We start from the raw sequence: 13,281 nt of genomic DNA on the forward strand, positions 1-13,281 counted from the left end.
TTCATAATGCTTCAGCAAATGTACATCATACCAGGGGCGTTGGAAGACACAACGTAAGTAACCTAATTTATGTCCCTCTAACTGCCCTGAATGCCTCTGCTGATCTTACAGCTTTTGTATGCAGTTATCATGTGTCCATGAACCAGATATATACTGTTAGCACTGAGGGTGTGTGCCTTAGCAGGAAGTCCACTGTGTGCAGTTCACCCTGCACTAACATAAATAACATGCTGCTAAGCTTCCCAGTAAAGCAATGAAAACAATCAAGCATCCCAGAAAAGTGCTAAATATAGTCAACATTAACATATGTAGTCCACAATCATCTCCTTTGTCTTGATCACGTTGAGGGAGAGGTTGTTGTTCTGGCATCACACGGCCAGGTCTCTGACCTCCTCCCTATAGGCTGTCTCGTCATTGTCGGTGATTAGGCCTACCACTACTGAGTCATTGGCAAACTTAATGAGGGTGTTGGACTCGTGCCTGGCCGTGCTGTCATGAGTGAAAAGTGAGTACTGGAGGTTACTGAGCGCACACCCCTGAGGGGCCCCTGTGTTGAGGATCAGCGTGGCGGATGTGATGATACTTACTCTTACCACCTGGGGGCAGCCCGTCAGGAAGTCCAGGATCCAGTTGCAGAGGGAGGTATTTAGTCCCAGGGTCCATAGCTTATTGATGAGGTTTGAGGGCACTATGATGTTATGACGTCACCCCGCTCCTCCGCTCTCTCCACTGGCTTCCAGTTGAAGCTCGCATCCGCTACAAGACCATGGTGCTTCTTGAAAGCGGCAGCTCTAGCCTTTAGCTCAGTGCGGATGTTGCCTAATCCATGGCTTCTGGTTGGGGTATGGTCACTGTGGGGACGACATCATCGATGCAATTATTGATGAAGCCAATGACTGATGTGATGTACTCCGCAATGCCATTGGAGGAATCCTGGAACATTTTCCAGTCTGTGCTAGCAAAACAGTCTGTAGCTTAGCATCTGCTTCATCTTACCACTTTTTTATTGATCGAGTAACTGGTGCTTCCTGCTTTAATTTTTGCTTGTAAGCAGGAATCAGGAGGATATAATCATGGTCAGATTTTCCAAATGGAGGGTGAGGGAGAGCTTTGTATGTGTCTCTGTGTGTGGAATAAAGGTGGTGCAGAGCTTTTTCCCCTCTGGTTGCATATTTAACATGCTGCTTGAAATTTGGTAAGATGGATTTAAGTTTCCATGCATTAAAGTCCACGGCTACTTGGAGTGCCGCCTCTGGGTGAGTGTTTTCCTGTTTGTTTATGGCGGAATACAGCTCATTGAGTGCGGTCTGTGGTGGTACGCAGACAGCTACAAAAAATACAGATGAAAACTCTCTAAGTACATTGAGGGAAAAAAGTATTTTATCCCCTGCAGATTTTGTACGTTTGCCCACTGACAAAGAAATGATCAGTCTATCATTTTAATGGTAGGTTTATTTGAACAGTGAGAGACAGAATAACAACAAAAAATCCTGAAAAACACATGTCAAAAATGTTATAAAATGATTTGCATTTTAATGAGGGAAATAATTATTTGATCCCTCTGCAAAACATGACTTAGTACTTGGTGGCAAAACCCTTGTTGGCAATCACAGAGGTCAGACGTTTCTTGTAGTTGGCCACCAGGTTTGCACACATCTCAGGAGGGATTTTGTCACACTCCTCTTTGCAGATCTTCTCCAAGTCATTAAAGTTTCGAAGCTGATGTTTGGCAACTCGAACCTTCAGCTGCCTCCACAGATTTTCTATGGGATTAAGGTCTGGAGACTGGCTAGGCCACTCCAGGACCGTAAAACCTGTTAGGGACAGACGTTCCGCTAGTGGAACGCCTCACCAATATCCAATGTTATAGCGTGGCGCGAATTACAAATACCAAAAAAATGCAAAAACTTCAATTTTTCAAACATATGTGTCACGGTTGTCGTCGGTGAAGGAGGACCAAAACGCAGCAGGTATGTGCAGGTTCATCTTGACTTTTATTAACTATCAAAATGAACACCCAAAATAACAAACAGAATTACGATCGACAAAAAACAGTCTGGTAAGGCACAAGGCTACACACAGAACAATCTCCCACAAAATACAAGACAAACACACCCAACTAATATAGGACTTCCAATCAAAGGCAACACCAAACAGCTGCCTTCAATTGGAAGTCCAACCCCAATTAACTCAACATAGAACCACACACACTAGACTAAACATAGAAATACATGAAAACCAAACAGTGCCCATAAACCCCGGAATACTTATTCAAACACCCTTTTAACAAACACACCACCCTGAACCACATAAAACAAATACCCTCTGCCACGTCCTGACCAAACTACAATACTAATTAACCCTTATACTGGCCAGGACGTGACAATATGACTATTTTACACCATTTTAAAGACAAGACTCTCCTTTATCTAACCACACTGTCCGATTTCAAAAAGGATTTACAACGAAAGCAAAACATTAGATTATGTCAGGAGAGTACCCTCCCAAAATAATCACACAGCCATTTTTCAAGCAAGCATATATGTCACAAAAACCAAAACCACAGCTAAATGCAGCACTAACCTTTGATGATCTTCATCAGATGACACTCCTAGAACATTATGTTATACAATACATGCATGTTTTGTTCAATCAAGTTTATATTTATATCAAAACCAGCTTTTTACATTAGCATGTGACGTTCAGAACTAGCATACCCACCAAAAACTTCCGGTGAATTTACTAAATTACTCACGATAAACGTTCACAAAAAACATAATTTTTTAAAGAATTATAGATACAGAACTCCTTTATGCAATCGCGGTGTCAGATTTTAAAATAGCTTTTCGGTGAAAGCACATTTTGCAATATTCTGAGTAGATAGCCCGGCCATCATGGCTAGCTAATTTGACACCTACCAAGTTTGACCCTCACCAAACTCAGATTTACTTTAAGAAAAATTGGATTACCTTTGCTGTTCTTCGTCAGAATGCACTCCCAGGACTTCTACTTCAACAACAAATGTTCTTTTGGTTCGAAATAATCCATATTTATATCCAAATAGCTCCGTTATGTTCATGTGTTCAAGTCACTATCCGAAGGGTGACGCGCCGGCGCATTTCGTGACAAAAATTTTCTAAATATTCCATTACCGTGCTTCGAAGCATGTCAAACGCTGTTTAAAATCAATTTTTATGCTATTTTTCTCATAAAAAAGCGATAATATTCTAACCAGGCGACGTTGTATTCGTTCAAACACTGAAAGAAAAAAATGGAGTCGTCTCGTGCACGCGTGTTCTAGTGCCGTTGTTCTCAGTAGGACCACTCACAAAAACCCCTGCTGTTTTTCGCCCAGAGACTGGAGAGCTCTCATTCCACTTTCTGGCGCCTTCTGAGAGCCAATGAAAGCCTTAGAAAATGTCACGTTACAGCAGAGATGCTGTGTTTTTGATAGAGATGCCCTAGAAGGAGAACAAATGGTCAGACAGGGCACTTCCTGTATAGAATCTTCTCTGGTTTTGGCCTGCCATATGAGTTCTGTTATACTCACAGACACCATTCAAACAGTTTTAGAAACTGTAGAGTGTTTTCTATCCAAATCTAGTAATTATATGCATATTCTAGTTTCTGGGCAGGAGTAGTAACCAGATTAAATCGGGTACGTTTTTTATCCGGCCGTGAAAATACTGCCCCCTATCCCAAACAGGTTAATGTGCTTCTTCTTGTGCCACTCCTTTGTTGCCTTGGCCGTGTGTTTTGGGTCATTGTCATGCTGGAATACCCATCCATGACCCATTTTCAATGCCCTGGCTGAGGGAAGGAGGTTATCACCCAAGATTTGACGGTACATGGCCCCGTCCATCGTCCCTTTGATGCGGTGAAGTTGTCCTGTCCCCTTAGCAGAAAAACACCCCCAAAGCATAATGTTTCCACCTCCATGTTTGACGGTGGGGATGGTGTTCTTGGGGTCATAGGCAGCATTACTCCTCCTCCAAACACGGCGAGTTGAGTTGATGCCAAAGAGCTCCATTTTGGTCTCATCTGACCACAACACTTTCACCCAGTTGTCCACTAAATCATTCAGATGTTCATTAGCAAACTACAGACGGGCATGTATATGTGCTTTCTTGAGCAGGTGGACCTTGCGGGCGCTGCAGGATTTCAGTCCTTCGCGGCGTAGTGTGTTACCAATTGTTTTCTTGGTGACTATGGTCCCAGCTGCCTTGAGATCATTGACAAGATCCTCCCGTGTAGTTCTGGTCTGATTCCTCACCGTTCTCATGATCATTGCAACTCCACGAGGTGAGATCTTGCACGGAGCCACAGGCCGCGGGAGATTGACAGTTCTTTTGTGTTTCTTCCATTTGCAATAATCGCACCAAAGGTTGTCACCTTCTCCCAAGCTGCTTGGCGATGGTCTTGTAGCCCATTCCAGCCTTGTGTAGGTCTACAATCTTGTCCCTGACATCCTTGGAGAGCTCTTTGGTCTTGGCCATGGTGGGGAGGTTGGAATCTGATTGATTGATTGATTGCTTCTGTGGACAGGTTTCTTTTATACATGTAACAAGCTGAGATTAGGAGCACTCCCTTTAAGAGTGTGCTCCTAATCTCAGCTCATTACCTGTATTAAAGACACCTGAGAGCCAGAAATCTTTCTGATTGAGAGGGGGTCAAATACTTATTTCCCTCATTAAAATGCAAATCAATTTATAACATTTTTGACATGAGTTTTTCTGGATTTTTGTTGTTATTATTCTGTCTCTCACTGTTCAAATAAACCTACCATTAAAATTACAGACTGATCATTTCTTTGTCAATGGGCAAACGTACAAAATCAGCAGGGGATGAAATACTTTTTTCCCTCACTGTAGATAGTGTGGTCTACAGCTTATCATGAGATACTCTACCTCAGGCGAGCATAACCTGGAGACTTCCTTAGATATCGTGCACAAGCAGCTATTTACAAAAATACACACAAAAATACACTTGGCGTCATACACATTGGGCTGTTGTAAAGGGATAGTTCACTGGCCCCATAATACACATTGGGCTGTTATAAAGTGATTGTTCACCCAAGTTATACATTGACAGATAACTGGCAATATATGGACGACGGATGAGAGTCAGCAACTGAAAACGTGGCTTTGTTTACTTGATCACAATTTAGTGTTAGCATAATTGAATGCAAAACAATGGGAGAACTCTGAACAGTATTGCTACATCAACTCAGTCACCAATGAATTACATGTTAATATAAGGAGATGGTAATATTGCAAAAGTTGTTTTTAAAATGTTAATCATTAAGTAGACTACACAGCAACATATATGTCAGGAGGTTCCTAGGTTACATCAGCTAGGTGACAGACCTCTAGGACACTAAAGGGCTGTCCTTTACTGATAATGAGGCAATAAAAAGGGCCTGTCAGGGGTCTGTGACAACTGAAGGTAGCCTCCAGCTCTGGTCGTGGACTGACATCCAGGAAGAGAGAAGTAGGCATGCTTTAATTATTATACATCGGGTGGGTCTAATCCTGAAGGTTGAATGGTTAAAAGGATATTCCAGGGATCTCGGGCATTATCACATAAGTACGGTAGATGTAATTCTTGTGTTTCCATTAGGCAAAGAAAAATGTGTGTTATGTTTAACAGTTGCAAAATATATATATATCTATATATGTATATATGTATAATTTTGATTTTTGTTTTGTTCATTTTACTTGTAGAGATGAGTTCTTTCTGTCATATTTTTTGTAGTCACAACAACATCATGTTCATTGCAGTAGGCAACAGTGTGCTCTTTTAATTCAGTATATTCATTGGACAAACATATGTGCTGAAGACTATATGACTATTTTTGTATTATTTCAGGTGGGCTGCTTTCCAGAAGGCAATTACAAAATCATTCTACAGTAGTTATGTATACAAACTCTACATACATGTTGAGCATGGAATCACTGGCCATAGCTCCATCAGGTGTTTACCCAGCGTTTCTTTTTGGAACCCTTACGTACTGTTTCATTGTGTTTTGCAACGTGACGGTTTTATCCACCATAGCCCTGGACAGAAAGCTGCATAAACCCATGTTTATCCTACTCTTCAACATGCCTATAAATGATTTGATTGGTGCTACAGCCTTCTTCCCTCAGCTTCTGGTGAGCATCCTGGCTCAGAACAGGTCCATCTCCTACCCTGCATGCTACCTCCAAGCTCTGCTCATCCACCTGTATGGAGCTGGCTCCTTAACTATCCTGACTAGCATGGCTTATGACAGGTATATCGCAATCTGCTGTCCACTGAGGTATAACTCCATCATGAGTTCCAGTAACTTGATGAAAATCATCATTTTCATGTGGCTTTTGGTCATTACCCTGATTGTGGTTCTGCTGGCTCTGGTCACTCGCTTCAAGATCTGCAGAACAACAATAGTGGATATTTATTGTAACAATCCATCATTAGTGAGGCTCATTTGTGATGACACACGTATAAACAACTACTATGGGTTGTTGATAACAGCTGTCTTTCAGGGTGTATCGTTGATAGTGGTTATATTTACCTATATCCAGATCCTGCTCACCTGTGTCATGAATAAGTCGTCTGATGCCCGGAGCAAGGCCATTCAGACATGTGGTACACATCTTGTAGTGTTCTTATTCTTAGAGTTCAACGCCTGCTTTAGCCTGATAGCTCATCGATTCGAGCAAGCAGCCCCTTCCTTGAGGAGGGCTTTTGGAGTATCAGTTATGGTGTTCCCTCCCATTCTCAATCCCCTCATATATGGTCTAAAAACTAAAGAAATTCGGCAAAATGTTCTGGGTTTCTACAAACGAAAGGTATCTTCAGTTAAATGAGAATAAATACTGTACATGAGTATGTATAATATATAGACAGTTTAAGGCCTTCACAATAAATAAAAATAAATGCTCTTTTGTAAATCAGTCAATGAAAATGTTTCGTCTTTTTGTGAATGACAATGACTAATTATATTTAATGGTTTGAGGTTAAAATGTGCAATGGATTAAGGTTGGCTATAGGTTGGCTACAGCATGTTGAGTAAATTGTGTTTTATCAGTCTTTAGCATTTTAAAAACAATAACAAAGACAGCACAAAATAGTGTGTGTGTGTGTGTTTGTGTTTGTGTGTGTGTGTGTGTGTGTGTGTGTGTGTGTGTGTGTGTGTGTGTGTGTGTGTGTGTGTGCGTGTATGCGCGGCTTGGGACTGACTGACTTGACGTTTTTGTAGAATACATTTTTAATATATATATTTTTATTTTATTTAACCTTTATTTAACTAGGCAAGCCAGTTTAGAACAAATTCTCATTTAAAGTGACGGCCTACCCTGACATTGTAAATACAGTAGATTTGATGTTAACAAAAGCAGAAGACACGTCTGTTGTCCGCTGTACATGGATGATTAAGTTGTATTGTATAATTGTTATGCCTGTACTTTGTCCCTGTGAGAAGGTAGAGTTGAAATCGGAAGTTTACATACACTTAGGTTCTAGTCATTCACTGTATCACAATTCCAGTGGGTCAGAAGTTTACATAGTTTACATTGACTGTGCCTTTAAACAGCTTGGAAAATTCCAGAAAATGATGTCATGGCTTTAGAAGCTTCTGATAGGCTAATTGACATAATTTGAGTCAATTGGAGGTGTACCTATGGATGTATTTCAAGGCCTACCTTTAAACTCAGTGCTTCTTCGCTTGACATCATGGGAATATCAAAATAAATCACCCAAGACCTCAGAAAAGAAATTGTAGACCACAAGTCTGGTTCATCCTTGGGAGCAATTTCCAAACGGCTGAAGGTTCCACTTACATCTGTACAAACAATAGTACGCAAGTATAAACACCATGGGACCACGCAGCCGTCATACTGCTCAAGAAGGAGACGTGTTCTATCTCCTAGAGATGAACGTACTTTGGTGTGAAAAATGCAAATCAATCCCAGAACAACAGCAAAGGACCTTTTGAAGATGCTGGAGGAAACAGGTACAAAAGTATCTATATCCACAGTTAAACGAGTCCTATATCGACATAACCTGAAAGGTTGCTCAGCAAGGAAGAAGCCACTGCTCCGAAACCACCATAAAAAAGCCAGACTACGGTTTGCAACTGCACATGGGGACAAAGATTGTACTTTTTGGCAACATGAGGATTGAAAATGATGTGGATATATTGAAGCAACATCTCAAGACATGAGTCAGGAAGTTAAAGCTTGGTCGCAAATGAGTCTTCCAAATGGACAATGACCCCAAGCATACTTCCAAAATTGTGGCAAAATGGCTTAAGGGCAACAAAGTCAAGGTATTGGAGTGGCCATCACAAAGCCCTGACCTCAACCCTATAGAAAATTTGTGGGCAGAACTGAAAAAGTGTGTGCGAGCAAGGCGGCCTACAAACCTGACTCAGTTACACCAGCTCTGTCAGGAGGAATGGGCCAAAATTCACCCAACTTATTGTGGGAAGCTTGTGGAAGGCTACCCAAAACGTTTGATCAAGTTAAACAATTTAAAGCCAATGCTACCAAATACTAATTGAGTGTACGTAAATTTTCTGACCCACTGGGAATGTGATGAAAGAAATAAAAGGTGAAATAAATCATTCTCTCTACTATTATTCTGACATTTCACATTCTTAAAATAAAGTTCTGATCCTAACTGACCTAAGACAGGGAATTTTTACTAGGATTAAATGTCAGGAATTGTGAAAAACTGAGTTTAAATGTATTTGGCTAAGGTTTATGAAAACTTCTGACTTCAACTGTATGCCTATCTGTGATAGAAAGACAAAGAATTGCCTATATAACGGCACCACAATATAACAAGTCAATCATTTCAGTTTTTGAAAGGTGTACAGTAGGTTTTTTGTAGCATAAATAATTTGTGGGTCCCCTTTTTTAAAATAAAGATATCTGAATTGTACCAATGGATAACTTTTTTTTATCAAATCCATCATCTGTTTTGACACTGCAAGGCTTCGATCTCCCCCTGAAAGTGCCTTTGCTGCACTGAGCTGTATGATCATTCTCGCCTGTAACCTGGTCCTGATTTTTACCATCGTCCTCAACAGGAGTCTCCTCCAGCCCATGTTTCTTTTGCTGCTAAACCTTCCCATCAATGACCTTACAGGTTCCACGGCACTCTTTACGCAGGTCATCAAAGTTTCATCCTGACTACTATGGCACTTGACAGATATATTGCCCTGTATTGTACTTTGGGGTACAACACATTTATGACCAATGCTCATTTCATGAAAATCATCACACTTATATGGGTGTGTGACTTGATTTTGATGAGGGGGCTCTTTTACCTGCTGCTTGGGTTACCACGCTGTAGATCTCTGATGACACAATCCTGCTGTGACAACACCTTCCTGTTGAAACTGGTCTGTGCTAACACAGCCATCGATAACATCTACGGACTCTTTATTCCTGCCCTCATGCAGGTCATCGTTGTTTGGACCATTCTCTACACTTACTTTCATGTACTTGTCACATGTTTCAGGAACAAAGGATCAGCTGACACTAAAAGCAAAGTTCTGCAGACTTGTGCTACATATTTAATAATTTTCTCCTCTTCACGTGTTTAGGGCTTCTCACCATTATTTCATACAGACTGACCCAATTTCCCCCGCAATTACAGAGACTCATAGGGGTTTCCACATAAACATTTCTTTGGGATCGGTGTCCCTTCCATGGGACGGTTGAGCTAAGGTCGGCTAATGCGATTAGCATGAGGTTGTAAGTAACAACAAATTTTCCCAGGACATAGACATATCGGATGTTGGCAGAAAGCTTAAATTATTAACTGAACTGTCCAATTTACAGTAGCTATTACAGTGAAAGAATACCATACTATTGTTTGAGGAGAGTGCACAATTTTGAACATGAAAAGTTATTAATAAACAAATTAGGCATATTTGGGCAGTCCTGATACAACATTTTTAACAGAAATACAATGGATCATTGGATCAGTCTAAAACTTTGCACATACACTGATGCCATCTAGTGGCCAAAATCTGAATTGCACCTGGGCTGGAATAATACATCATGGCCTTTCTCTTGCATTTCAAAGACGATGGTACAAAAAATACAAAAGAACGGTTGTTTTTTTTCTTTGTATTATCTTCTACCAGATCTATTGTGTTATATTCTCCTACATTCCTTTCACATTTCCACAAACTTCAAAGTGTTTCCTTTGAAATGGTATTAAGAATATGCATATGCATTCCGTAAATACTAGGAATAGATTGTCCACCATCTATGCGTTATCCAGACAGAAAAGAGAAATAGGCAAAAGAACATTTCTATTTAGAGCAATAAAGAAATGGAATAAATTAACTGAGCAAACCAGAAAACTTTCAATCTATACATTTAAACATGATTTTAAAACGATCTAAATATAATACATAGAAATGTTGTGGGACTATAGTAGATGAAGAATCAACATTTTTAAATTGAGTATTTATTGGTTCATTATGTTAGTATATTATGTATGTTTGTAATAATGTGTTATATGTAAAAATGTGTTCGTATTATAAATTGTATTTTAATGTTTAAGGACTCTTGGAAGATTAGTCAAAATGGGGACCTAAACAGATCCAAATCAAATCAAATATCCTTGCTTCAGGGCCTGAGATACAGGCAGTTCAATTTGGGTATGTCATTTTTGGCCATAATTGAAAAAAAGGGGCTAATCCTTAAGAGGTTTTAATATTCCTCCCAACTTTAAATCCAATCATATATTGTCTTAAAACAAAGAATATCAGAGTAAAAGTAATTAATTTCTTTCCATCCTAGACTATGTTTTCAGTAGTAGACATAGATTTGAAAATAACTAATTCATAATTAATCTAACTCTATATTAATTGTTGACATTTGTCACAATCTTTTTAGTGTGGTTGTATTTAGGCTATGTTGCTGTATTTTACAGTCTGGCAGCTTGATGTACCAATTGTTGTTATATTTATCAAATCAAATCAAAGTTTATTTGTCACGTGCACCGAATACAACAGGTGTAGACTTTACAGTGAAATGCTTACTTACAGGCTTTAACCAATAGTGCGAAAAAAGGTATGTGTGTGTGTGTGTGTGTGTGTAGGTAAGTAAAGAAATAAAACAACAGTAAAATTACATTTGGAAATAAGAGTAGCAAGGCTATATACAGACACCGGCTAGTCAGGATTATTGAGGTAGTATGTACATGTGGGTATGGTTAAAGTGACTATGCATATATGATGAACAGAGAGTAGCAGTAGCGTAAAAAGAGGGGTTGGCGGTTGGTGGGACACATTGCTGATAGCCCGGTTAGCCAATGTGCGGGAGCACTGGTTGGTCGGGACAATTGAGGTAGTATGTACATGAATGTATAGTTAAAGTGACTATGCATATAAGATAAACAGAGACTAGGTAGCGGGGGGGGGGGGGGGGGGGGCAGGGGGAGGGCACACAATGCAAATAGTCTGGGTATTTGGTAACCATTTGGTTACCTGTTCAGGAGTCTTATGGCTTGGCGGTAAAAACTGTTGAGAAGCCATTTTGCTCTAGACTTGGCACTCCGGTACCGCTTGCCATGCGGTAATAGAGAGAACAGTCTATGGCTGGGGTCTTTGACAATTTTCAGGGCCTTCCTCTGACACCGCCTGGTGTAGAGGTCCTGGATGGCAGGCAGCTTTGCCCCAGTGATGTACTGGGCCGTACGCACTACCCTCTGAAGTGCCTTGCGGTTGGAGGCCGAGCAATTGCCGTACCAGGCAGTGATGCAACCGGTCAGGATGCTCTTGATGTTGCAGCTGTAGAACCTTTTGAGGATCTCAGGACCCATGCCAAATCTTTTTAGTTTCCTGAGGGGGTATAGGCTTTGTCGTGCCCTCTTCACGACTGTCTTGGTGTGTTTGGACCATTCTAATTTGTTGTTGATGTGGACACCAAGAAATTTGAAGCTCTCAACCTGCTCCACTACAGCCTCGTCGATGAGAATGGGGATGTGCTCGGTGCTCCTTTGCATGTAGTCCACAATCCTCTCCTTAGTCTTGGTTACGTTGACGGATAGGTTGTTATTCTGGCACCACCTGGCCAGGTCTCTGACCTCCTCCCTATAGGCTGTCTCGTTGTCGTTGTCAGTGTCAGCAAACTTAATGATGGTGTTGGAGTCGTGTCTGGCCATGCAGTCGTGGGTGAACAGGGAGTACAGGAGGGGACTGAGCATGCACCCCTGGGGAGCTCCAGTGTTGAGGATCAGCGTGGCAGATGTGTTGCTACCTACCCTCACCACCTGGGGGTGGCCCGTCAGGAAGTCAAGGATCGAGTTGCAGAGGGAGGTGTTTAGTCCCAGGTTCCTTAGCTTAGTGATGAGCTTTGAGGGTACTATGGTGTTGAACGCTGAGCTGTAGTCAATGAATAGCATTCTCACATAGGTGTTCCTTTTGTCCAGGTGGGAAATGCAGTGTGGAGTGCAATAGAGATTGCATCATCTGTGGATCTGTTTCGGTGGTATGCAAATTGGAGTAGGTCTAGGGTTTCTGGGATAATGGTGTTGATGTGAGCCATTACCAGCCTTTCAAAGCACTTCATGGCTACGGACGTGAGTGCTACGGGTCTGTAGTCAGTTAGGCAGGTTGCCTTTGTGTTCTTGGGCACAGGGACTATGGTGGTCTGCTTGAAGCATGTTGGTATTACAGACTCAATCAGGGACATGTTGAAAATGTCAGTGAAAACACCTGCCAGTTGGTCAGCACATGCCCAGAGCACACGTCCTGGTAATCCATCTGGCCATGCAGCCTTGTGAATGTTGACCTGTTTAAAGGTCTTACTCACGTTGTCTATGGAGAGCATGATCACACAGTCGTCCAGAACAGCTGATGCTCTCATGCATGCCTCAGTGTTGCTTACCTCGAAGCGAGCATAGAAGTGATTTAGCTCGTCTGGTAGGCACGTGACACTGGGCAGATCGCGGCTGTGCTTCCCTTTGTAGTCTGTAATAGTTTGCAAGCCCTGCCACATCCGACGAACGTCGGAGCCGGTGTAGTATGATTCAATCTTATCCCTGTATTGATGCTTTGCCTGTTTGATGGATCGTCGCGGGGCATAGCGGGATTTCTTGTAAGCTTCCAGGTTAGAGTCCCGCACCTTTTAAGCGGCAGTTCTACTCTTTAGCTCAGTGCAAATGTTGCCTGTAATCCATGGCTTCTGGTTGGGGTATGTATGTACAGTCACTGTGGGGAAGACGTCCTCAATGCACTTATTGATAAAGCCAGTGACTGATGTGGTGTATTCCTCA

The 13,281-nt window shown here is 41.5% G+C and overlaps 1 protein-coding gene and 1 pseudogene across 1 annotated transcript; both read left to right on the top strand.

The window, feature by feature from the left end:
• The first annotated feature begins 5,863 nt into the window (after positions 1-5,863).
• Positions 5,864-6,869, top strand: LOC115163988 (olfactory receptor 52K2-like). The gene has a single exon (XM_029716156.1). The coding sequence runs from the start codon at positions 5,916-5,918 to the stop codon at positions 6,846-6,848; it is 933 nt and encodes a 310-aa protein (XP_029572016.1). The 5' UTR covers positions 5,864-5,915; the 3' UTR covers positions 6,849-6,869.
• A 2,059-nt stretch (positions 6,870-8,928) lies between these two features.
• Positions 8,929-9,669, top strand: LOC115163892 (olfactory receptor 52J3-like; annotated as a pseudogene).
• Positions 9,670-13,281: the final 3,612 nt, after the last annotated feature.

The sequence above is a fragment of the Salmo trutta genome, chromosome 26 (assembly GCF_901001165.1).
Source record: "Salmo trutta chromosome 26, fSalTru1.1, whole genome shotgun sequence".
Lineage (NCBI taxonomy): Eukaryota > Metazoa > Chordata > Actinopteri > Salmoniformes > Salmonidae > Salmo > Salmo trutta.